Raw genomic sequence first — 21,532 nt, forward strand, 5'->3', positions numbered from 1 at the left:
CCTCCAAGGGGTGGATTCAGGCTGAGGGATGGCAGTGCAGAGGCCCGGGCCTATGGGGCTGGAATTCCAGGCAAGCAGGGAAATGTCATGTTGGCTGTATTTCAAATGCACTCACGGTTCCTTTCCAGCTCCCCCCCTGCACAAGTAAGTGTGAACCGCTAAGTGTAAGGCAGTGGGCACTGCCGTGGATTCAGGAAACGTCTCCCCCTGACACCACAGGGTGGGGATTCCAGGACGAGGCCTAGGCTCCTAACCCCATTTCTGCCCTTGGCTGACCTGCTGTCCCCTCAGGCCAAACGCGCTGGCGTGACATGCGTCGTCCTGCCGGCCGAGAACAAGAAGGACTTCTACGGCCTGGCTGCCTTCATTACCGAGGGCCTGGAGGTCCACTTCGTGGAGCACTACCATGAAATCTTCGCCATAGCCTTCCCCGAGGAGCAGGCCGAGGCTCTGGCCCTGGAGCGGTGACGGCAGCCTGGGCGTGGCTGGCACCGACGGGCCCAGCAGGGCAGAGGCCCCGGGCAGCTGAGCCCCCCGAGGCTCAGGAACCTGACTTACAGCCCAATCACTGAGCCTGGCATATGACTTATTTAGTTATGATTAAAACACCATTTCCAGTACTGCCTGCTTCTTTTTTCTTCTACTGCCACATGCCCACACCTCTGTGGCCCAGGAAGGAGGGTGGCAGCAGGGGGCTCTGAGCAGATGGACCAGACGGAATACCCCAAGTTCCTGAAAAGGCTTTCTTGTGTAGAGAGCGGGGGTTCAGTCCTTCTTGGCTGCCGCTTTCCTCATGGCCGCCAGGACGCTGCTCAGCTCCTCTCTCTTCCTCTTGGCGCGGATGTGTGTCCCCACCTGCCACGCAGGGAGGGCCATCAGCCAGGGCCGGGAGCCCCACCCCCACCCTTGGTGTGCAGCGCAGCCAGCCCCAGGGGTTCAGGGAAGGCGAGGTCGCCTGCCAAGGTGGAGCGCAGCCACTACACCACACAGGACCCTTGTCCCCATGCCTGGCTACAAGTGAAGCCACAGTTGAAGACTGACCACTAACAAATTCCATAATAACGCTCCCCACCTACAACAGGAAGAATGTGCCACAGCTGAGCAAGCACCCTGCGCGCCCCGGCCCCCCATAAACCTGCCCAGTCCGTCTCTGGGCTGCTCCGCCACCCTGAGTTTGGCTTTGGTAACAAGCCCACCTACCCTTTTCTTGATGAACTTGAGGGCCCGCTTGTCCTTGGAGACCTTGAGCAGCTCCATGGCGCGCCGCTCATACGGGGCAAAGCCGCACACCTCTCGGATCATGTCCCGCACAAACTTGGTGTGCTTGGTGAGGCGCTGGGGGGAGGAGAGGCCGTCAGGGTGGGGCGCCCCGAGACGAGACCCCGGGCAGGTCTGTGCAATGGCGGCACGAACTGCCCACCGCCCTCCGAGCTCAGACACGTCACGTCCCGCCTGGCCCTTCCCTGGGCCGGGAACCCCTCCGACCGGGCACCACGGGGTCGGAGCTGCTTCACAGGCCGCGGCGAACTCACAGGGCCTCCGCGTCCCGTTTACACTGTACCGAACACCCAGCTCCCGTGCTGCGGGCAAATTCCTGCTCATGCATCAAAACCCGCTCCCTCCGCCCGGCTTCTACCCCGCGTGCCGGGGGCGCCCGGCGAGGCCTCGGCCGCACGCACTGCTCCGTCCCCCCGACGCCTCCTCCCCCGCTCCACCCCGAGGCTCCCGCAAGCCCCCGGGACGGGGCTGCTCCGCGGCGCTCGCCTCCCCCAGGGGCCTTTCCCCGGCCGTGCCCTCCGCCCAGAAGGCCTTCCCCCTCCCCGGAAGAGGCTCCCCGACCGCGCGCCCCCGGCACTCACCCCGCGGCGACGGCTGTGCCTCGGCTTGCTCACGTTCTTGGTCACCTTGTGGCCCTTGTTGAGGCCCACGGCCATGGGGTAGCGAAGAGCCATGGCTGCGGACAGGGGAGGGGAGAGGAGGTGGAGGCGAGTCGGGGCTCGGGACCCCCGCCGCCCGGAACTCCGGGCCCCGTCTCCCCCGGGCCCGCTCGCTGCACCGAGCCACGCCCCTGAGCCGAACCGGGACCCCGTGCCCGGATGGCGGCGGATACTACCCGCGCGGGGACCCACCAACCTACCGCCCTCCAATCGCTGCCGAGGCGGAAAGGCCGGCATCCGTCGGAACCCTGGGATAGCTACCATCGACGGGAGGCGCGGGCCAGAGAGGCAGGGAGGCCGCGCGCGCCCCCTCGTGGCTGTGGGCGTCCCTCTCTCTCCTTCCCTCGGCCGGCTCCGCCGGGCTCTTGGAGCATGCGCATTTATCCCAGAAGCCCGGCCTCGGGTACTTGGGGGCGCCGCTTGCTGGCTGCAGTCTCGCGCAGGCGGCGAGCTTCCTGACTTTGGAGCGGGGCGTTCGCCATCCAGGACCTGAATTTCTCCATTTATAGAATGAGGACAATAATGGTACCGTTACCCTCAAAAATAAAACTGTCAAGTTATTTAATCAGCAAAAATGGGTTAATTCGGGCAGAACAGATTCCAATTTGGGACACGCCATAGGCAAGTCTGGAGAAAAAAAGAAGAGGATCCCCTTTTTATAGAGCAAAGGGTTGAGCTGGGAGGGCTGCTTTAAGCCAAAAGTTCACTGGAGAAACTGGGAGTCCCACGTCTCATGGCTTCTCATTGGCTGAGCTGTGACAGTCTGGTGGGTAGTAAGGCAGCTAAAATAGAATGACTTGCAAGGTCTCTGTTCGTGGAGTCTGCAATTGATGGGGAGTGGTGGGAATGAGCCCCCCTTGCTGGCCTTCCAACTCCATTTTAGGGAGGTTTCCCCTCCTTAGTTTTCACAACGCCTATTCCCAAGTGTTTGAACAAGGTATAACGGTACTTGGCACAAAATAAACTTTCTCCATAAAGAGAAGCATTGGTTTCACTCTGAGTCCGAGCTCTGTACGAGGGCTGAGAAGGCTGTCGTATAGTGCCCCCTAGTGGCATTTGATATACTTCGACGTAATTTTAGGTGGTACATGGATGAGAGGCGTTGTTGGGACCAAAACTTTTTTCCCGGTTATCTTTCGATCCTACGTCTCCCCAGGATACAGTCTCAATTTAGGGCTGGTCCGTTTCGGCTTAGCTCTTCTAACACTTGTTAATCTTAGAGCTTTGGATGGCCAGCAGAAGCTAGCATTTTATAACTTTTTTTTTCATTATTCAGCCTGTATCTTTACAGTTGCTTCTTCCTTGTGCAAGCAGCTCTGGTTTACCATTTTAGGGCTAGAAAGTGTCCACTTTCTATTAACTTACGTAAATATCTGTTACCTGCAGATATAGCCCGTACTTTGCCTTCCACAGGTTCAGTCTGGTGTCAGAATCCCTGCTTCTGCCACTTCTCCTCTAAGCATCAATTTCCTCATCTATAACATGGGGATGATGCTAACACCAACTTCCGGTTGTAAAGATGCCATTAGATCATGAATGTCAAGTGCTTAGTTCCTGATGCACATCACCATTATTCATGCACAAAGCATGTACTTTGTGCTGCAAATAAGAGACAAGCCCAAACCGCCTTCCTCCTGCCTCCACAGGGGCCCTAGTTTGGCCTAAGGCCAGCCCTCTTCTCCCACACTTGCCAGGAGGTGCCCCGAGTCACAGATTCCCAGGGCTCAGGAGCCTAAATGTAATTTACAAGCAGCTGTCCCTGCTCCAGGGATCCCCAGCCCCTGGAGAGATGTGCAGACGTTGGAATGGCCGGCAGCGCAGACCAGCCAACTGCAAGAAGGGGGCTCCCAGCCTCTGAGCAGTGGCAGTCAATCTTGTGGTTGCAAGAGTCTGAGCTCAGCAGAGGGAGACTCCCTCGGCAAGCCCTGCTCCTTTGCCCTGCCTCCCTGCTGGCAGATTCCGCACCACCAAGAAGGAATTCCATGATTTTCTGGAAGCCAAAGGGCAGACGCCCTGCCAGGAATCCGAGGCAGGAAACATTGGTGGCAATGACCTGTCTGAGCCCGAGGCCAAGAGGATCCGACTGGAGGATGGGCACAAGGAGGACAGGCGGTCAGGGGAGGCGGCCGAGCCCCAGGAGCAGCCGCAGGTTCAGAAGAGGGCCCGGGGCCAGAACAGGGGCCGACCCCACCTGAAGCCCACCCACTATGACAAGAACAGGCTCTGCCCCTCCCTGGTCCAGGTGAGTGTCACTGTTGCTCTAACGTCTGGGGGCCCTCCGTCTGAGCCTCTGTGTCCCCCGCTCAGTCCTCGGGATGTTGGAATGTATCATTGTTTCGTTTCCAAGATGAAGAAGCTGAGGATCAGTGCGGTTGCTGACTTGCCCCAGGTCACAAAGCCAGAGGGGCAGCAGGGATGTGACCTCCACACCCAGGTCGCTGGGCTCCCTCGGCCTTTCCTCTCCCGCCACCGCTCCGCTGCTTTCTTGCAGGAATCCGCCGCTAAGTGTTTCTTCGGCGACCGCTGCCGCTTCCTGCATGACGTGGGCTGCTACCTGGAGACCAAGCCGGCCGACCTGGGCCCGCGCTGTGTGCTCTATGAGACCTTCGGAAAGTGCCCCTATGGCGTTACCTGCCGCTTTGCCGGCGCCCATCTGGGGCCCGAGGGCCAGAACCTGGTGCAGGAGCCGCTGGTCCAGGTCCCGCTGGTCCGCAACAGCCTGGACAAGGCCCTGCAGCTGCAGCTGCGGAAGCGCGAGATCCACTTTGAGCGCGCCGAGCGGGCCCTGCACCAGCTGAGCAAAGGCCAGCTGCCGGGCTCCACCCCAGCTGTTGCGGACCCCGAGCCCGTGGGGAGTGAGGGTGCCGCAGGGCAGGACAGCTGTGCCGCCCAGCAGGCCTCCCTTGGGGCAGGCGCGGGTGCCCCTCCCAGCGCCTCTGTGCAGACCTGTGGGCCCCTGACCGATGAGGACGTGGTGAGGCTGCGGCCCTGTGAGAAGAAGCGGGTATGTGTCTTGGGTTTCCTGTCGAGGATGCCGGCGGCTTGGGGGGCAGAGCTGCCAGACAGACCCTCCCAGCCCCAAAGAGGCGGGGCTGGGGTACAGGGAGGCAGTGGGAGAGGCCTCCTGGCAGAGGGGCTGTTGGAGCAGGGTTTCCCATGGGTGAGTAGAAACCGTCCAGCAGAGGAGAACGTGGAGGATCAACTGACCCTTGCAGAGGACCGAGGAGAAGGGCTGCTGGGCCCGGGGGACAGGGCAAGGCACGTCCCTCAGTGCGCGGGGAAGGGAGGCCCCAGAGGGCCTGGAAGTGAGGTGGGCAGTCACGCCTCGCTGCGCGTTTTCTCTCCCTCCAGCTGGACGTCAGCGGCAAACTGTACCTGGCCCCCCTCACGACGGTAGGACTCAACGTGGGTCAGGCCGGGTGGTGGCAGCACCGTCTCCTCATAGTGACCAGCGTCTCCTCTGCCTGTGGGCCTTGGGACTAGGGTAGGTGTTCAGCGTCCCTGCCGGCCCCGCCCCACAAGGGTCTGTGTCCTCTGCTGCCCCCAGTGTGGGAACCTGCCCTTCCGGCGAATCTGTAAGCGCTTTGGGGCTGACGTGACTTGTGGGGAGATGGCCGTGTGCACCAACCTGCTGCAGGGCCAGACGTCCGAGTGGGCCCTGCTCAAACGCCACCCGTGTGAGGACATCTTTGGGGTCCAGGTTGGTGCTGCCCGGAGGGAGGGAGGGAGGGAAGGAGGGGGGCCCTCAGCTGCGAAGTTTCAGAGCCAGTTCAGGGATGATGAGGCCAATGGTTCAAGTGCCCCCGTGGGCAGCGTCCAGGAGGGGACAGCCTGGTCCGGCCCCTGACCTCTGCCCTGCCACCGGGCACAGCTTGAAGGCGCCTTCCCCGACACCATGACCAAGTGTGCGGAGCTCCTGAACCGCACCATCGAGGTAGACTTCGTGGACATCAACGTCGGGTGCCCCATCGACCTCGTGTACAGGAAGGTAGTGGCCTGGCACCCACCCTTGCGCCACCTGGGCCTCTGGGCCTCAGTTTCCCTACCTGGGCAGCGAGGATAGAGGGGTGTGCGCCCTCCCCTCTCACCCCAGCCACCTGTCTCTCCCAGGGCGGGGGCTGCACCCTCATGAACCGCTCCACCAAGTTCCAGCAGATCGTACGCGGCATGAACCAGGTAGGCCCCGAGACCAGTCTGCCCGCCTCCTCCCGCGCCCGACCCCAGGCCCTGCCCACGCACCGTCCCCACAGGTGCTGGACGTGCCGCTGACGGTGAAGATCCGCACGGGCGTGCAGGAGCGCGTGAATCTGGCCCACCGGCTGCTGCCCGAGCTCCGGGCCTGGGGCACGGCCCTGGTCACAGTGGGTCTTGGGGCGTGTGGGACTCAGGCCTGGTGTCCTGGCGACCCTCTCTGACGGCCTCTCCCTGCTCCCTCCTCTTGGTCTCTGGCTCTGCCTGCATCTCTGTGTCCATCTGTTTTTATGTCTCTTGTCTGTGTGTCTGTGTCTCTCTCTCAGCCCATCTCTCTCGGTCCCTGGGGTCCCTGTCTCTGTATCTGATCCTCCGACTCCCGTGCGTCCCTCCTCCCTCCCTCCCTGTGCGGCCTCCCTCCCTCCAGCTCCACGGCCACTCCCGGGAGCAGCGCTACACCAAGCTGGCCGACTGGCGGTACATCGCGCAGTGCGTGACGGCGGCCAGCCCCATGCCCCTGTTCGGTGGGTCCCCTGCCCTTCAGCTCAGACCTTCCCACCCATCCTGCCATCAGAGGCCACACAGCCGGGCTCACCCCCAACCTGAGACCCATCCCCCCCCAACCCCAGTCCCACCAGGGGACCCAGGGCTGGCGAACAGGCCCCAAGAGCTGGCGCTCCTGCCCACGTGCAGCTCCCTGAGACCCCAGCCTCTGCCCCTCAGGAAACGGGGACATCTTGTCCTACGAGGACGCCAACCACGCCATGCAGACTGGAGTTGCTGGGGTCATGATTGCCCGGTAGGCGAGCCCGGCAGGGGAGCAGGCATGTGGGAGTTTTGTCCTGGCGGCTGGTGCCCTGGCCTGGTTGTTTGTCCCCAGGGGCGGCTCTGCCGGGACAGGGACAGAGAGATGCCTGGGGTCGCAGCTGCGGGGGAGAAGGGCTGGGAATGTCTGCAGCTGTTCTGGGTCCAGGGCCGGAGCCCTTGGGCTGGGCAGCTGCGTGAGCGCAGCAGGGAGGTCTGGGCTGCGGTTCGTGGACGCGGGCACTGACTGCTGCCCGCCCCGCAGCGGCGCCCTGCTCAAGCCGTGGCTGTTCACGGAGATCAAGGAGCAGCGGCACTGGGACATCTCGTCGGCCGAGCGCCTGGACATCCTGTGCGACTTCACGCACTACGGCCTGGAGCACTGGGGCTCGGACACGCAGGGCGTGGAGAAGACGCGCCGCTTCCTCCTCGAGTGGCTGTCCTTCCTGTGCAGGCGCGTGCGGGGCTGGTCCGGGCGGGGTGCGTGGGGACGCCGGCCCAACCTGCCCCCGCCCGTGTGCCCGCAGGTACGTGCCCGTGGGGCTGCTGGAGCGGCTCCCGCAGAGGATCAATGAGCGGCCGCCCTGCTACCTGGGCCGAGACTACCTGGAGACGCTCATGGCCAGCCAGACGGCGACTGACTGGATCCGCATCAGGTGCCCGGGGAGCCTCAGCCCTGGGGGCGGGGGCGCCCGGGCCCTTAAGGCCGTGGGGCGTGCTGGGCCCAGGCCTGACCGTGCCCCAACTCGCCCTCCTCACAGCGAGATGCTGCTGGGACCCGTACCCCCCAACTTCATCTTCCTGCCAAAGCATAAGGCCAACGCGTACAAGTAGCTGTGGCAGCAGGCGCAGGGCCTGTGAGGGCCCAGCAGGAACCCGGGTGCTCGAGAAGACAATAAATTTTATTCTTTTAAAACCCAGGCTTTTCTGTGATTCTGAGGCTGCCCCTTCCCCCCAGTGGAACTTTTCCCTCAACAGCAGGTGACCCTGTCCCCAACAGCTCATTTCCTGTTCTCTCTTGTTCACCAAAGTCCCAGCTGCCCCCATTGGCCCAGCCCCGTGCCAGTGCTGCTGGTGCCCAGAGCGGCCTGGACCACAAGTCACCGGGGCTCATGGGGGTGGGCCTTGGCCTCCATTGGTATGGATCAGGGTGGGCTGCCTGGAGGCAAGGGCCTTGGAGCCATCAGGCAGACATCGCTGGCAGACAAGGCAACAGACTAGGCCCAGAACCTGCCCCGCCCTGTATGAGGCCAGACGCTGGCTGCCCCAGTCTCCCGCCCCCCACCCCTACGGAACCCTGCGAGTGGGTGGGCCCGCAGCCTGGAACCTGTTGCCCAGAGTGACCAAACACTACTCTGCAGGGCTCAGCCTGTCCTCTGGGTGGGCTTCCTGCACTCCTGCCTGTGCTTCCGTGGCCTGCCTCCCCATGCAGCCCCCCAAACCCTTCTGCACACCCACAGCTCCCCAAGAAGGCTTCGGCCCCCAGGGCCTGTGTGGCGGCGCCGAGGGCTCAGGCAGCCAGCCTGCTGCTGCCTGCATGGAGTCTATGGGTACGAGCTGGGGGCCGGCGGGGGGCCTGCTGGGGCGGGAGACGGGGGCTGCGCCCACCTGACTCAGCACTGCCTGCTTTTCTTGCCCACAGGCTCCTCCAACTTGTACCATCCCCCAAACCTGGAGAAAGAAGGATTTCTGGGCTCTCCAGCAGGTACCGGCCTTCCCCAAATCCCCGAGGAGGACTTGAGTGGGTTGGTGAGCGGGGCCCATCTGGCCCCCCTGTGCCTGTTCCCAGGCAGCTCCCGAAGGCAGGGCCTCTGTGCCCATCCCAGGGGGGCCCCCAGGTCAAGGACTGTGTCCCTAAACACGGCCCTGAAGGCAAGTCCTGTGTCTTGTCCCCCCAGACCCTCCCCAAACGCAGATGTGTCCCCAGGATTCCCGCCCTGACTACAGATCCCCAGACAGGGCCCTCAAGCAAGGCCCAGGGCCCTAGACGCCGAGATGGGGCCCCAAGAGCAAGGCCTGTGTCCTTCCTCTCCAAATGGGCCCCAAAGCCAGGCCTGTTGTCCCTCTTCCTAAATGGGGACCCAAGGGTGAGGCCTGTGCCCCCATTCCCAGAGTGACCGCCATAGCTGTTCCTGGAGTCCCTGACCCCATGGCGGGTCCCGGAGGCCAAGACTTACAGCCCTATCCCCTAAATGCACCCCAAAACCAGGCTCATGTTCCCAGTTCCCCCGACGAGTCCCCTGTGTTTGGGCACTGTCCCCCATGCTGCCGCCTCTCAGGGTGCCACTTCCTGGCCTGCAGGTTTCCAGATGGCACCCTGTGGGTGCATCTTTGACCCCCGCGTCTACCAGATCAAGTGGGTCGACACTGACGTCAGCCAGTTCCCTCTGTACGAGCTGGTGGCAGTGGGTGGCGGGGGGCCAGCTGGGGGCCCTGCCTCGCCGGGCACCCACCTCCTTGAGCCCCAACACCATCTGAAGGTCTCGCCGCCGCCCCAGCTGTACCCTCGCTACCAGCCAGCGCCTGGGGGCCCCCAGGACCTCATGCCCTACTTCCCACCTGAGGAGCCCAGGCCAGAGGCCCTGGGCTTTGTGGAGGACGGGGGGCCCCCAGTGTTTATGGAGCCGCCCCCACCCGTGCTCACGGAAAGCCTGGGCCCCCCTCCGCCCAAGAAGATAAAGGTGCCCCAGCTGGCCAACACCATCTCTGCTGAGGCTGAGCTGTCCCCCAGTACCGACGACCACCTCAAGAACCGCCTCAGCCAGCTGAACGGGCCCCGCGAGCCCCCGGCTGTTCCTGTCCAGGAGCCACAGGCCGGCTGCTCCAGTCCGGGCCTGCTGTACCCTCTAGGCCCCGGGGAGCCCGAGGTGGCCGCGGGAGAGGCCCAGAGCCCGGAGGCAGCCAAGGCCTTCCTGCTGCCTGAGCAGGAGCCCCTGGAGGACGTCATGAGGCTCTTCGACTGCCTGCTGGGTGGTGCCGAGCGCGAGGGGACACCAAGCAAGGCCCCCGGGCCAGCCCTGCCCGGCAGCGGTGGGGCCAACCCGTCTAGTGATATCCGCTCGCTGCACTTGCCCGACAAGCTGCTGTCCTTCGACTACAGCGTGCCTGAGGTCCTGGACGCGGTGTCCAGCGTGGACGACCTCTTCAACGTCAAGGCCGTCGGGGAGGAGCCTCTGCCCCACCCCGGGCTGCCGGCTGCCAGCACCGCGCTCGCTGCTCTGCCGCCTGAGCTGCCCAGCAACAGGAAGGCTGGCGCCTCTGCCAAGAAAGGGCGGCCCAGAGGCAAGGCCAGGCAGGCCGCTGGGCCCAGGCACGGCCGGGCCGCCGCCCCCCATTAAAGCGCATTGGACTGTAGCTCACTGGCCAGTTGCTGCCATTGGGGTCCAGGGTCGGTGGGCTGGGGCCTGGACCAGGGGGTCTGTCCGCTTGCGCAGCCCGTCCAGAACCACACTGCAAGGCCTGGCAGGCCCCCGGCGTCTTCTGGGTGCCCGGTGTCTAAAGTCAAGCAGCGGAGCCCCAGACTCATGGGGAGTTCAAACTCCCTCATCTCCTGGCCCCGGAAAATTGGAGTTGGCCAGCAAGGAAGGGGGGCGTCTGGAAGGGGATGGGGCGCTGTCCAGAAGCCTGGGCTCTAAGGAGCTTTTGCTTGTGTTTGGTAGAGAAAGGCAAGGTTTCCCAGAGAGGGGCAGGAACGTGCCTAGAGACACACAGCAAGCCGGGTGGGTCCTGGGGAGTGCCCTCCTGCCACACTGCTGCCTCTGCTGTCCCCCAAATACCATGGCCGGTGGGGGCAGGGGGGAGGCAGGAAAGCCAGGGAGGGCACCCCACTGTGCCGGGCCAGGCCACACACAGGTTTTGGGTCCCAGGTAGGAGCGAGCGGCCCTGCCCTCACCACCCCTGGGCGCCCTCCCACCCTGGCTTGTCGCCCTCAGGCCCACAGACCACAGGCCTTTCCAGAGGGTGCAGGATGGGCGCAAGCTGTGCCCTCCTCCCCAGAAACACCCAAGGTAACCTGAAACAGGCTGACTGGCTTCCTAGGTGGCATATAAGCCAAAGGGAAGCAAAAAGGGGGACAGGCATGCCAGGCTGGGGCACAAGCCCTGGCCTGGGCCGCCCCTGCAGAGTACGAGGGGTCCCTGGGTGGGTGCCTCTGGGGAAGCCCCATGAGCTTGACTGGAGTCCCAGGGTGCTGGGTGCCGCGAGGCCGAGATGGGGCTGTCACCCTGGTGCTGCCCAAGTGCTGGTCCCACAGCACACACCACAGGGCCGCTTCCCCGAACCTGACTCCAGGGACTGGGAGGTGGCCATGCCCGGGCCTGTAGCAGCACAGCCCCTCTGCCCACTGTCTCCTGTCCCCACATGGAGCCCAGTTCCTCAGCTTCCCTCTGAGCCCCCAGGAGCACCCAGTCCACAGCGGGGGTGGGGGTGCTGGGAGCTCCACCGAGCACACCAGGCCGTCGGCGGCTTCAGGGAATGCAAGACCAGCCGGTCCCCTGCGAATCTCGCCCAAGGGAATTGCCCAAATGGTCAGAGGTGTGCGGTGTCGGCGCATAGGGTGGTCCTCCCGGGAGCCTGCGGCGCCGGTCACGCAGCTGCGCCAAGCCGAGGGCGCTTACACGGCGCCGCCAACAGGTGGCGCTCGCCGCCCGCGTGCACCGACTCGTAACGAACCGTTTCAAAGGGGGCCGCCCACTCTGGCATCTCGCACGTTCAGTGTTGCGCGAGCACCTCTCCCCGGATCCCACGGAGCGCCACCCCTGTGTGGACACCTGTGTGGCCTTTGTCGAATCAGTACTGCACGGCCGTGCCGGGGGCTGCACTTGCATGCTTTTTACAGGCTCTCGGGCTCAAAGCAGCGAGCCGGCTGCGTTTAAGAGATTGTCCCGTTACTGTTTTTTCTTTCATCAGCCCTGGGGAAGGGAAGTTTTGTAGAACATGCGGTTTCTTCCTATCAAGTTAGAGTATAATCTCCGTTCTGGGCGCGGCGGGAAGCACGTCTGCAGGCCCGGAGGTGGGCCCGGCCCGGCCCGGGCACCAAAGCTGCCGTCACGGTGGCCTTGGGCCCCCGGCCTCCGGGACCGCGGGGAGCGGGCGTCTGCGGTCGCACGGCCCTGATCTGTGGTGGGGGCACAGGAGCCGCAGCGCACGGAGCCCGTCCCCGAACACACTGGGTGTGACCAGCGGCCGCCACCTGGCCGCCCACGACGTGTCGCCGGGACCTCTTGTGGGAACGGAAGGCGGCCTTACCTCCCGGTGCCAGGCCGAGCGCCCCTCGCCGCCCGCGGGCTGCATGACGGTGGTCCAGTTCTGCGGCTGGGCCCTGCAGAGCGCACTGCGGGCGCTCAGGGAGTACGTGTACGTGAACAGCCCGTTCACCTCCAGCAGGACGTACTCCGTGTGGACCACCTCCTGGAACTTTCCTTTCCGCCACCTGAGACACACACAGGGCTCGGCTGCAGAGAGGTACAGCCGCCCCCACGCGTTCCGAGACCATCTGGGGATGGCGGGGGGCGGGCAGAGCAAGACGGAGCCCCCCCGCAGCCCGGTGGCCCCACGGGGCTCCACATGTGGACACTCCAGGACAGGTGGGAAGAGCCGGCAGAACAGGGGTGGGGGGAGCAGGCAGCGGTGTTTTCGACCAAGTGGCCACCATGAGAGGAGCCTGGAGGACCCTGATATTCTATAACTGAATAATGTCACTTGTAAAGAAACTGATGAATTACACAGCATCTAAACCAACAAACAGGTAAGACCCCTCGCCACCTGTCCTGTGAAGTCCTTCTGATGACATCTGCGGACATTCAAAGGGGACAGAGTTAGGGCTGTTCTAAAGCATTGTTTTGGTGCACAGTCTGTGGCCTCCAGCACAGTGGGGGCTCCCGCCCCTCCTGGGATTGGACCCTCTCCCAGACCTTCCCTCCAGGCCAGCCTGCATCGCACCACAGGGCAGCTCTGAGCTGGGGATTGGCCCTTGGAGCCGGGCTCAGTCCTGTGTGCCCAGCCCACAGTTTTTCCCCAGCAAGGGATGAAGGCCAGGTGGAACTAAGATGCAACATGGTAATGCACCTAAATGTTTACAGGTATGAGGCAGTTCCTGCCATCAGTAAGTCAGTCAACACCTATCTAGTCTGACGATATCTGCTGTGAGTGGGGGCAACAAATGGGGGAGCGGGGGGTGGGCACGGGCCTACAGGGTTTATGTAAATTAATGATCATTAAATAAAATGGAAAGGCATGTTCCTTGGGCGCACTGGCCACATGTCCAGTGCTCAGTAGCCCTGTGTGGTTCTGGGCTGCCGACTGGGCTTTGCAGAATTACGGGACATTTCTGTCATCACAGGAAGTTCCACGGGGCAGCGCTGGGCTGGGGCTGCAGTAGGGTCGCTTCACCCCAAGGTGGATGGTCCTGGCCGTGCTGCCCGAAATTGGTTGGCTCTGCTGGGTCAACCACCCACAGAAATGGAAGGATTCCACGTAGAGGTACAATGAAGGAAGGCAGCAGAACTCACGGGAGGAGCAACATTAGCATTATGGGCTGAACTGTGCCCCCACCAGAGATGCCTGCCTACAAGGAAGCCCGAGCCCCAACGCAACTGTACTCGAGGTGGGGCCTTAGGCTGAGGGACGTCATAAGGGTGGCCAGTGATCTGAGAAGCTCCCGCCCCCCAACCTGTGGGGACCCAGGGAGAAGGGGGCCTCAGGGGAAGGCACGCCCACCCACGCCTTGAGCTCGGACCTCAGCCCTCCAGAGCTGAGGCAGCGTGGGAGGAGCAGGGCCCCGGGTGTGGGTGTGCGGGAGTGGGGCTGGGGTCTCACATCTCCACCACGGGCTTCCATGGGGTGTCGTAGTAGACGAGGTCGGGGCAGCCCAGCCTGTCGTACGGGTAGTGCACCACCTGGTCCTTAGTGGCCTTCTGCCCCCTGAAGTTGGGGTCGTAGGCGTCCCTAAGCAGATACGGGAGCAGGGAGGTAGGAGGGGGGCATCGGAGCTGTGGTCGGATGGCTCTGCCCCCCTGGGAAGGTTAAGGCAGTGGGTCCGCCTGGCTGCCCCATGGGGCATGGGTGTGTGGCCACACACTGTTCTGGATGTTTCTGGGAGGCTGGTTTTGGAGACGAGATTAGTATTTATATCAGTGAACCCTTGAGGAGAGCAGAGTGCCCTCCTTAAGGTGGGCACCTGACAGAGACAGACGCCAAGAGATTCTGCCCGCGCGGCCTTGGGGCTCCAACTGCCTCCCTCCCCTCAGCCTGCAGCATCTTCCGTCAGACTGCGGGCTTACCGACCCCTGCGACCCTGGCTCCTTAACGGAAGTCTCTCTCTCTGCGTCTGCCTGTCCCCGCCCCTCCCCCACTCTCTCTCTCCTTCACACGCACACACGCATCCTGTTGCTTCTCTTTCCCTGGAGCCCCTGACGCACACGCCTTCCCACAGTGGCACCTGGGATCCCCAGCACTGTATGGAGGGCCACCTGGTCCCTACCCCCTGCTGCCTTGGCTGAGAGCATCTGGCTAACTCCACTAGCTCAGGTGCGCAGGTGGCCGCGCTCTGAGGGCTGGTGGCACGCTGGCGAGGTGTCAGAGGTGGTCCAGTGGGCGGCTGAGCCTGGGTGGGGGGCTCTGCCACCTCCCCTTCCTGGAGATCAATTTAAAAGCTATTCTCGATCTGCCCCTGGCGGTGGAGTGCGGGACATGGGAGGGGGTGCTGAAGGGAAACCCCTGGCTCACCTCTCAATGACGTAGCTGTAACTGTCACTCAGGGCCATGGTGTCCAGAATGCCCTTGTAGCAGGCCGAGACCTCCCTGTGAGCAACAAGGGACGGCGAGAAGCTGCCCGACGCCACCCAGAACTGGGTACTCGGGCATGTTTCCTTTCGGCATTTTGAGCCCCACTGGTTTGATTTTTGAGCTCTTTCTCACTTTCTGGTTCAAGTCGCAGCCGACTGAGATGAGCACCATCTGCGGGGGAGGAGACAGGGATGCTGGCGGGACCGGCGAGGGCTGCCGACAGCCCGGCCATGGCGAAAACCCACATGGGGACACACTCACGCCTGGAGGGATTTAGCACAGCGCCTGTGGACCCCAGCATGGTGACCCCGGGGCCTGAGAGTCACTGTCACTGTGCCCGGCCCCATGGAGAGCCTGCCCGAGCCGAGGGGTGCAGCTAAGGCCCCCATGGCCGGCCTACCTCGCAGCAGCTGCGCAGAGACCGGAAGCCAGTCTATGAGCCAGGACAACGCTTAGCATATGGAGGGCAAGGGGGGAAATGAATGAATGAATGGGCTGCAATGAGCAAAGCAGGAGGAGAGAGAGAAAGAATGATTTGGGGTCAGGCTGACAGCCTTAGAGACACGCTGCTCAAACGGGGGGTGTACCTCAGAGAGACGCAGGGCCTAAAAGCCACAGGACAGAGACTTTTGAACAAGAGCTTTACATTGAGACAAACATGGCTTTACCATGAGACAGAATGCAAGACTCAAATCAACTTTTAAAAAATTGAGGTAAAATACCCATGACATCAAATGCACCATCTTCACCGTCTCCCAGTACGCAGCTCCGTGCAGCCGCCCCCACCCCCACCCCCAGAACTTTCCCTCTCCCTAAGCTGACCTCTGTCCCCTGAAGCGCACCCTTCCCCCCTTCCCCCGCCCCTGCCCCCACCCCACTTTCGGTCTCCGTGGATGCGGCTCTGCTAGGGACGCCCTGGGAGGGGGATCAGACAGGGTGTGCCTGTTTTGTCTGCTCATGTCACTGCACAGCGTGTCCTCGAGGTCCACCCACGGTGCACCAGGTGTCAGGGGGTCCTTTCTTTTTCAGGCTGGGCACTATTCCCGCACGTGCCTGGACACCCTGCGTGCATCCATCCCCCGTCCACGGACACCTGGGATGCCTCCAGGTCTGGGCTATTGTGTGGGGCACAGCTGAGGAGGCGTGTGCCCAGGTTTTCGGAGGCTGTGTGTTGTTTCTGGGCCCCTTGGGGGTGCTGAGGAGGGCTTTTACCCCAGTTGGCCGGAGGCTGTTCTGGGGTTGCTCAAGAAGGACTGTGGACTGACGCACCTGACGTGAGGTCAGGGAGTCACGGGGGGCAGCCCTGGCAAGGGGACCGTGACGGAGGACGGGCAGGGAGCCTGGCAACCGGGACAGGATCACTTCCATTTCCCGATCCTGAACTGGGGCTTGGCCGGCCCCGCAGCAAAAAGCCCCCCAAGGCCCACTGCCATTATTCTTAACACGAGCCATGAAGAATATGGGACAGCACAAGTTTGGGACATACCAGTGGCTTGAGGTCCACACAGGAAATTTCCTTGTCGTCTATGTCCAGAGAGATGGTGGACATTGTGGGTCTTTTTATGCTGCAAAGCAATGGGGGGTGTTATTGTATTGCACACCAGTATTGCAGTAAAAAGCATCATCGACCCATCCACCCGTCATCCATCCCCCCATACCCATCCCCCCATCTATCCATCGCCTACCCATTACCCGTCCATCCAGCCGTCCTCAGCCATTCATTCCGGCATTTCCGCGGAGAACCTCTGCTCACACATGGCGGCCCTGCTCTGCCTCTAGTTTCTACCTCTTCTCAAGTCAGTTTTGCTAATGCTTTATAACAACTTATTGCCAAGAACACCTGAAATCCTACCTCCCCCACCATCCCACTTTTCCTTACACTCCAGTTCCAACAGCCTTCATCCCATTACCCTCTCTTCTCAGGTGCTTCTCCCTCCTTTCTTGGCCTGGTCGACTCCTACCCATTGTTCAGAGAAGCCTTCCCTGACCACCCCCATGACCACATGGGAGCCCCGTCTCCCCACCACTGGACACTCCCAGCCCTCAGCTGTGATGGTGCTTTTGTGAGCATCTATCCACGCAGTCCCAGGAAGCAGGCACTCCACAGCGAGATCAGAGGCCAGGGCTCTCTGGACATCACGGCCTTGGAACAGAGGGGAGAACTCACCGACCACAAATGGAAGCCAGAAGTCAGGGGCTCCCGGGGCCCTGGGTGCAGCGGGTGGGGCTCCCCGAGAGGCCAGTTTGAGGGTGGGGGTCTGGCGCCTCAGGCATGGCCAAGGTGGCTGAGCCGGGGGCACTGGCATCCTCGTGGGGGGGGGTAAGGCGGATGCCCCCGCCCGAGGCCGGGCTGTGCCCGGGGGCTGGGGGCCGTGGGGACGGTCGGCTGCTGTCAGGGCGCCTGGTCCGCTCTCCCTGGAGCCCGGCCTGTCCGCGCACCTGTGCCTGCGAACTTCCCGGCGTCTCCCTGTTGTTCATGTGCCCCTTTTCCCTCCGCGGGCCCGTCTATCCCTCCTGCCTCTCCCCTCCCCCCCTCCCTGTCACATCAGGGCCGCGGCCCTGCCCTGTCCCCCTCACCCACCTGGGCTCTCTGCCGCACCTGGGCCCCGCCTGCGCGCAGGGCACCGCTCCTGGATGATGAGGCGCAAGGGCGAGATGCACCTGCGGAAGGGAAGCCTCCGTCAGCACTGAGGCGCCCCTCACGGAGCACGGTCAGGTCACGGGCACTGCCAGGAGGGTCGCCAGCCCCCTCGCGCTGGGCTCCAGGCACAGGAACGGCGGGCACCTGCGCACCCACGTCGAGGGCGAGCTCGCCGCCGAGGCCTCCCTCCCGCGCCTGCGCGCTGCCCCTGCCCCGCCTGCGCCCGCGCCCCGCCCCGCCCCGCCCCTCCTGCGCCTGCGCTGCACCCCTTCCCTCTGCGCCTCCCCTTCCCTCCTCCGCCCGTGGCCCACCATCCCTGTGCGTCCTCGTGTGCCTGGTTCCGTTAATCTCGCATTCGTTTGTGGGTTTGAGTCCCAGCTTTGCCAGGACGCATGAGCTCCTGCTCAGATTACTTAGCCTCATTCATCAAGCTGTATATGTTGTGAGGGTTTTTTCTGTTAAAAAATGACCTGGCCTCACTACGCCTCAGTTTACCCATCTGTAAAATGTGGGGTTTTATATATAAACATAAAGAATATTAAAAAGATGAAACATATATGTATGCTTCATATTAAATTTCATATAAAATGTATTGTTTTATATTAGCATTTTAAATATAAATACATAAAATAGCACCTAACACAAAGGTTTGCCACAAGGATTTAGTGAGTTTACACACACAAAATAGCTCTTGGCTCACACTAAGCATTACATCAGCATGAGCTATTCTTGTGGTTATTGTTATCAATGTCTCTTCTCCAATGTCTCATTTCCTCAACAAGGTCACCCCATGACCCTTGCTCCCCAAATTCACCCCCACCCCCACTGAATGACTGTAAAAGGCGCCAAACTGCCTTGTTCAAGGTGGGCCTCCAGGATCTAGAACAGTATCAGCCCCTTGAGTGTCTGTTCAATGAATGAATGCCCAATTCACAGATTAGGAAAGGGAATAAGAGACCTGAAGGGACTTGTTCAGTCAATGCAATAAAATAGGCAGGAAGTAATCGGAGAAAACTAACAGAAGGAAGGGACAGACAGGGTGTGGGTAACACCAGCCATTGGGTTTGAGCCCAGCTGTGTTTGGGATGCCTGTCAGATGAGGAGTGGGCAGTTGTATCCAAGAGTCTGGAGTGGAGGGGAGAAGCCTCACCTGGATTAGATGGAATCAGCCGGTTCTGCCAGGACGAAGGAGTGGTGTGCCATCTTGAATTTTCAAGTCAGACATCAGCACAAATAATTATGTGGAGGAGGAGCTTGGGCCACAAAGATGTTCACACCGTTTCCTGTAGTAAAGGTGGGGAAAAAGAAAGTGGAACCCGCCTGGGGCTTGCCATCTAAGCAATGGGGGTCAGCCCCTGGTGCTTCGAGAATATATATTCCCCACAGGACGTACGTGGCTCGAGGGTAAGTGGTCAGCAGGTGGGGCATCAGTGGGCAAACACCGAGCTCAGTGAAGCTTCTCAGTTTTCTGTTCATTCGTTGGGTGGCTTGCTCGTTCAGGGAACACTGGAGCATGAACTCAGGGCTTGCACTGCGCCGGGTCCGGCATCAAGACCAGCGTGGTCCCTGCCCTTGTGGGGTGTGCCTTGGCCCTGGCTGCCGTGACGAAATACCAGACTGGCAGGCTCAGACCACAGACGTTTATGTCACACAGTCCTGAAGGCTGGAAGTACGAGATGAAGATGCCTCTGATTGAGCTCTGGGTGAGGGCCACCTTCACCTGTCCTGCTTGTTGGAGAGAGGGAACTAGCTCACTCCTGTGTCTCCTTCAAAAGGGGCACCAACCATCAGGGGGGCTCCACTCTCAGGACCTGATCTAAACCTCATCACCAAATACCCATCTCATGGGGGTCTAGGGCTTCAACATAGGGATTGTAGGGGGACACATTCAGCCGTGAGCAGACAGGGCCTTGAGATAGATGCTCTCTGCCACTGGTTGGGCCCCATGGGGTTGCTGTGGATAGTGGTGCAGGTTGCACACAGTGTAAAGATGAGGGTGGGCTGGAGTCCAGCCTGGAGGAATGGTCGCCCTTTGCATGCAGAGGCTCCATCTCTGATCTTTCTGGACACTGAAGGACAGCCATGGACTCCAGAGCCTCCTTGCACGTGAGGCTGCCTTGGGCCATGTCCCTGCCATGCCCCAGGCCACCATGAGCAGACTGTGTATTCAAGGATGCAGCCCCTCTTTCCACATCAGATCATCATCCTCAGTTCCGGTGAGATCAACCTGAACCCTGGTGAGATACATCCCCATACCTGAGTGCCCTGCTCACACTGAAGGCAATTCAGGGCTGTCTGAGCCTTGTGGCAATCTGGACTATTGGCTGGACAGAGGTTGCCATCTTGGCTTTAAGAAAGGGAAACTGAGGCTGGCAGAGGAGGCACATCTGGCACTCAGTGCCAGCTCCCAGGGTCCCTGGGCACTAAGTCTGGGATGTTGGTCATGCCCTGTTTTGCAGAGGGCTCTTGGCCCATTCCCAGAGAAATGCCCCTGGGAGGTGGGCAGCTTTGGGCCCCATGTTCTCATCTGTACAATGGGGACAGGCCCCCTTGCAGAATCAAGGTGACAATGGTACATGGTCTGCAATGGGGGACCTCTGGTGCAGGGAGCGGGGTTTCAGGGCCAGTGGTGGGTGTGGGGATTGTTCAGTAGCCGCCTGACTCCTTGTGCCTGAACAAGTGTCAGATCAGTGTAGAGACTGGAGAGCCCTGGAACGCACTGACATAAGGGCCTGGCTTTCTGCTGCACCTCAAAAGCCAGCCCACTAGGCTGTCAGACATCATGTACAATGGAGACCAGGTGGTCATGGAGTTCACCAGTCAGGGCATTGATGCCACCAATGCAGAGGTCTCCTTGGATAGCACCAAGATCATGAAGTGGACCATCCTGGAGACGGACTTTTCTATAGTGAGAGGCAAGCTGAGCAGGTGCAGGCCCTAGCTGGGGTGCCCGGCATCTGTGTTGCCAACAGGCACCCCCAAGGGGTCTGACACATGGTGAAGGCTGCCGTCCACTGGGTGGTCCATGGGCAGGGTGGAAGCTCTTCAATTGAAGCCTCCTGCTGTTCTGATACTTCTGACACCACTCATCCCTCTTCAGCCTTAGAACAAACTCAGCCTGCAAACAGCCGGTCCTGTGGTGATGGGGCTCCGGGTAGGGGTGGAGGGATGACCTGGACTTGATTCTATTACAGGGGCAACTGTGAAACTGAAGAGGGCCATTGTGGCCAAGATATACCAAGCTGGAATTGAAAGGACAAGTAGTAGCAGCCACCTGGAAAGGGGTCCCATGGCCTCCCTTCTCTATGGAAGTGACTGTGATCCCTCCATCCATTTTACAAAGGGAGGGACACTGCTCCTCCCCTCCAAGAGACCCAGTTTTAATTAAGATGTCCCTCTTTGGGGAAGTGTTTTAAATTGAAATGTGAAAGAATAAATTGGTTTCACTAAAGCTGTATTTCTTACCTGTGGTGACTGACTCCCCCAACCCCCACCAGGAGACACTGGGCAATGTATGGAGACAGGCTTGGTCATTATGGTGAGGCAGGCAGGCGCTCTGTCTCTGGGGGCCAGAGATGCTGCTCAACATCCCGTGGTGCCCACGACAGAGCCCCACTCTGCCAGGAAGAATCGCTTGGCCCCAAAATGTGGATAGTGGTGGGGTGGGTGAAGTTTTATATCGAAGGCTCTGGGAGAGTCAAAACTGATGTGATAATGCTCAGGGGCTTCTTTATTGTGAAAAACACACACTGTGCTGAGGGGCTGCGCATAGACTGAAGGAACACACCTGCCAATCTAGACTTCTATACCTAGCCAACGTACCCTTACAAAACAAAGATGAAACAGAGGTGGCTCTGTATGAACAAGAGCCGAGATGGTTAGCTGCTGCACTAAAGGAAACCTTAATGAGAATTCTTCAGGCTTCAGGAACACGACTGCAGGTGGAACTGCACATGGGAAGACAGAAGGGTGCGTGGGCTAATTATGTGAGTACAAATAAATAGTTGTAAAAGCGATGACACACAACTGAGCTTGAGTCTCAGAAATGTGCCTGCTAGTGGGGTATTGTAGGCAGGTCAACTATGAGGCTTTCTTCGCCTATTGGTGGGGATCGTGATGGCAGCACCTCCCTTGTTGAGTGGTTGTGAAGACTGCAAGAGAATTCTAAGTGCTG

General features: G+C 61.0%; 3 protein-coding genes across 6 annotated transcripts; 2 read left to right on the forward strand and 1 right to left on the reverse strand.

Moving 5' to 3' along the window:
* Positions 1-573: 573 nt before the first annotated feature.
* Positions 574-16,281, reverse strand: LOC108406192 (uncharacterized). 4 transcript variants are annotated; one of them, XM_037018580.2, is made up of 7 exons: positions 14,658-14,710; positions 13,749-13,877; positions 12,180-12,363; positions 2,138-2,426; positions 1,860-1,954; positions 1,201-1,335; positions 574-855 (listed from the first exon to the last, which is right to left on the reverse strand). In XM_037018580.2, exons 1-7 carry the CDS (start codon positions 14,693-14,695, stop codon positions 766-768), a joined length of 960 nt encoding a protein of 319 aa, XP_036874475.2. In that variant the 5' UTR covers positions 14,696-14,710; the 3' UTR covers positions 574-765. The 4 variants fall into 4 exon arrangements, with proteins under 4 accessions (XP_036874475.2, XP_036874479.2, XP_073076627.1 ...); XM_037018584.2 differs by lacking the exon at positions 13,749-13,877; XM_073220526.1 differs by lacking the exon at positions 14,658-14,710 and having other exon boundaries at positions 2,138-2,434; positions 13,749-13,784.
* LOC140842998 (tRNA-dihydrouridine(47) synthase [NAD(P)(+)]-like) lies at positions 2,671-7,848 on the forward strand. The gene is made up of 13 exons (XM_073220763.1): positions 2,671-2,703; positions 3,838-4,179; positions 4,429-4,941; positions 5,289-5,330; positions 5,485-5,637; positions 5,809-5,925; positions 6,048-6,113; positions 6,188-6,298; positions 6,556-6,652; positions 6,852-6,927; positions 7,198-7,386; positions 7,460-7,588; positions 7,694-7,848. Exons 1-13 carry the CDS (start codon positions 2,671-2,673, stop codon positions 7,764-7,766), a joined length of 1,941 nt encoding a protein of 646 aa, XP_073076864.1. The 3' UTR covers positions 7,767-7,848.
* On the forward strand, positions 7,894-10,410 carry LOC140845707 (proline-rich protein 22-like). The gene is made up of 3 exons (XM_073220525.1): positions 7,894-8,482; positions 8,575-8,637; positions 9,234-10,410. The coding sequence occupies exons 1-3, from the start codon at positions 8,359-8,361 to the stop codon at positions 10,268-10,270; spliced, it is 1,224 nt and encodes a 407-aa protein (XP_073076626.1). The 5' UTR covers positions 7,894-8,358; the 3' UTR covers positions 10,271-10,410.
* Positions 16,282-21,532: the final 5,251 nt, after the last annotated feature.

The sequence above is a fragment of the Manis javanica genome, chromosome 13 (assembly GCF_040802235.1).
Source record: "Manis javanica isolate MJ-LG chromosome 13, MJ_LKY, whole genome shotgun sequence".
Classification (NCBI taxonomy): domain Eukaryota; kingdom Metazoa; phylum Chordata; class Mammalia; order Pholidota; family Manidae; genus Manis; species Manis javanica.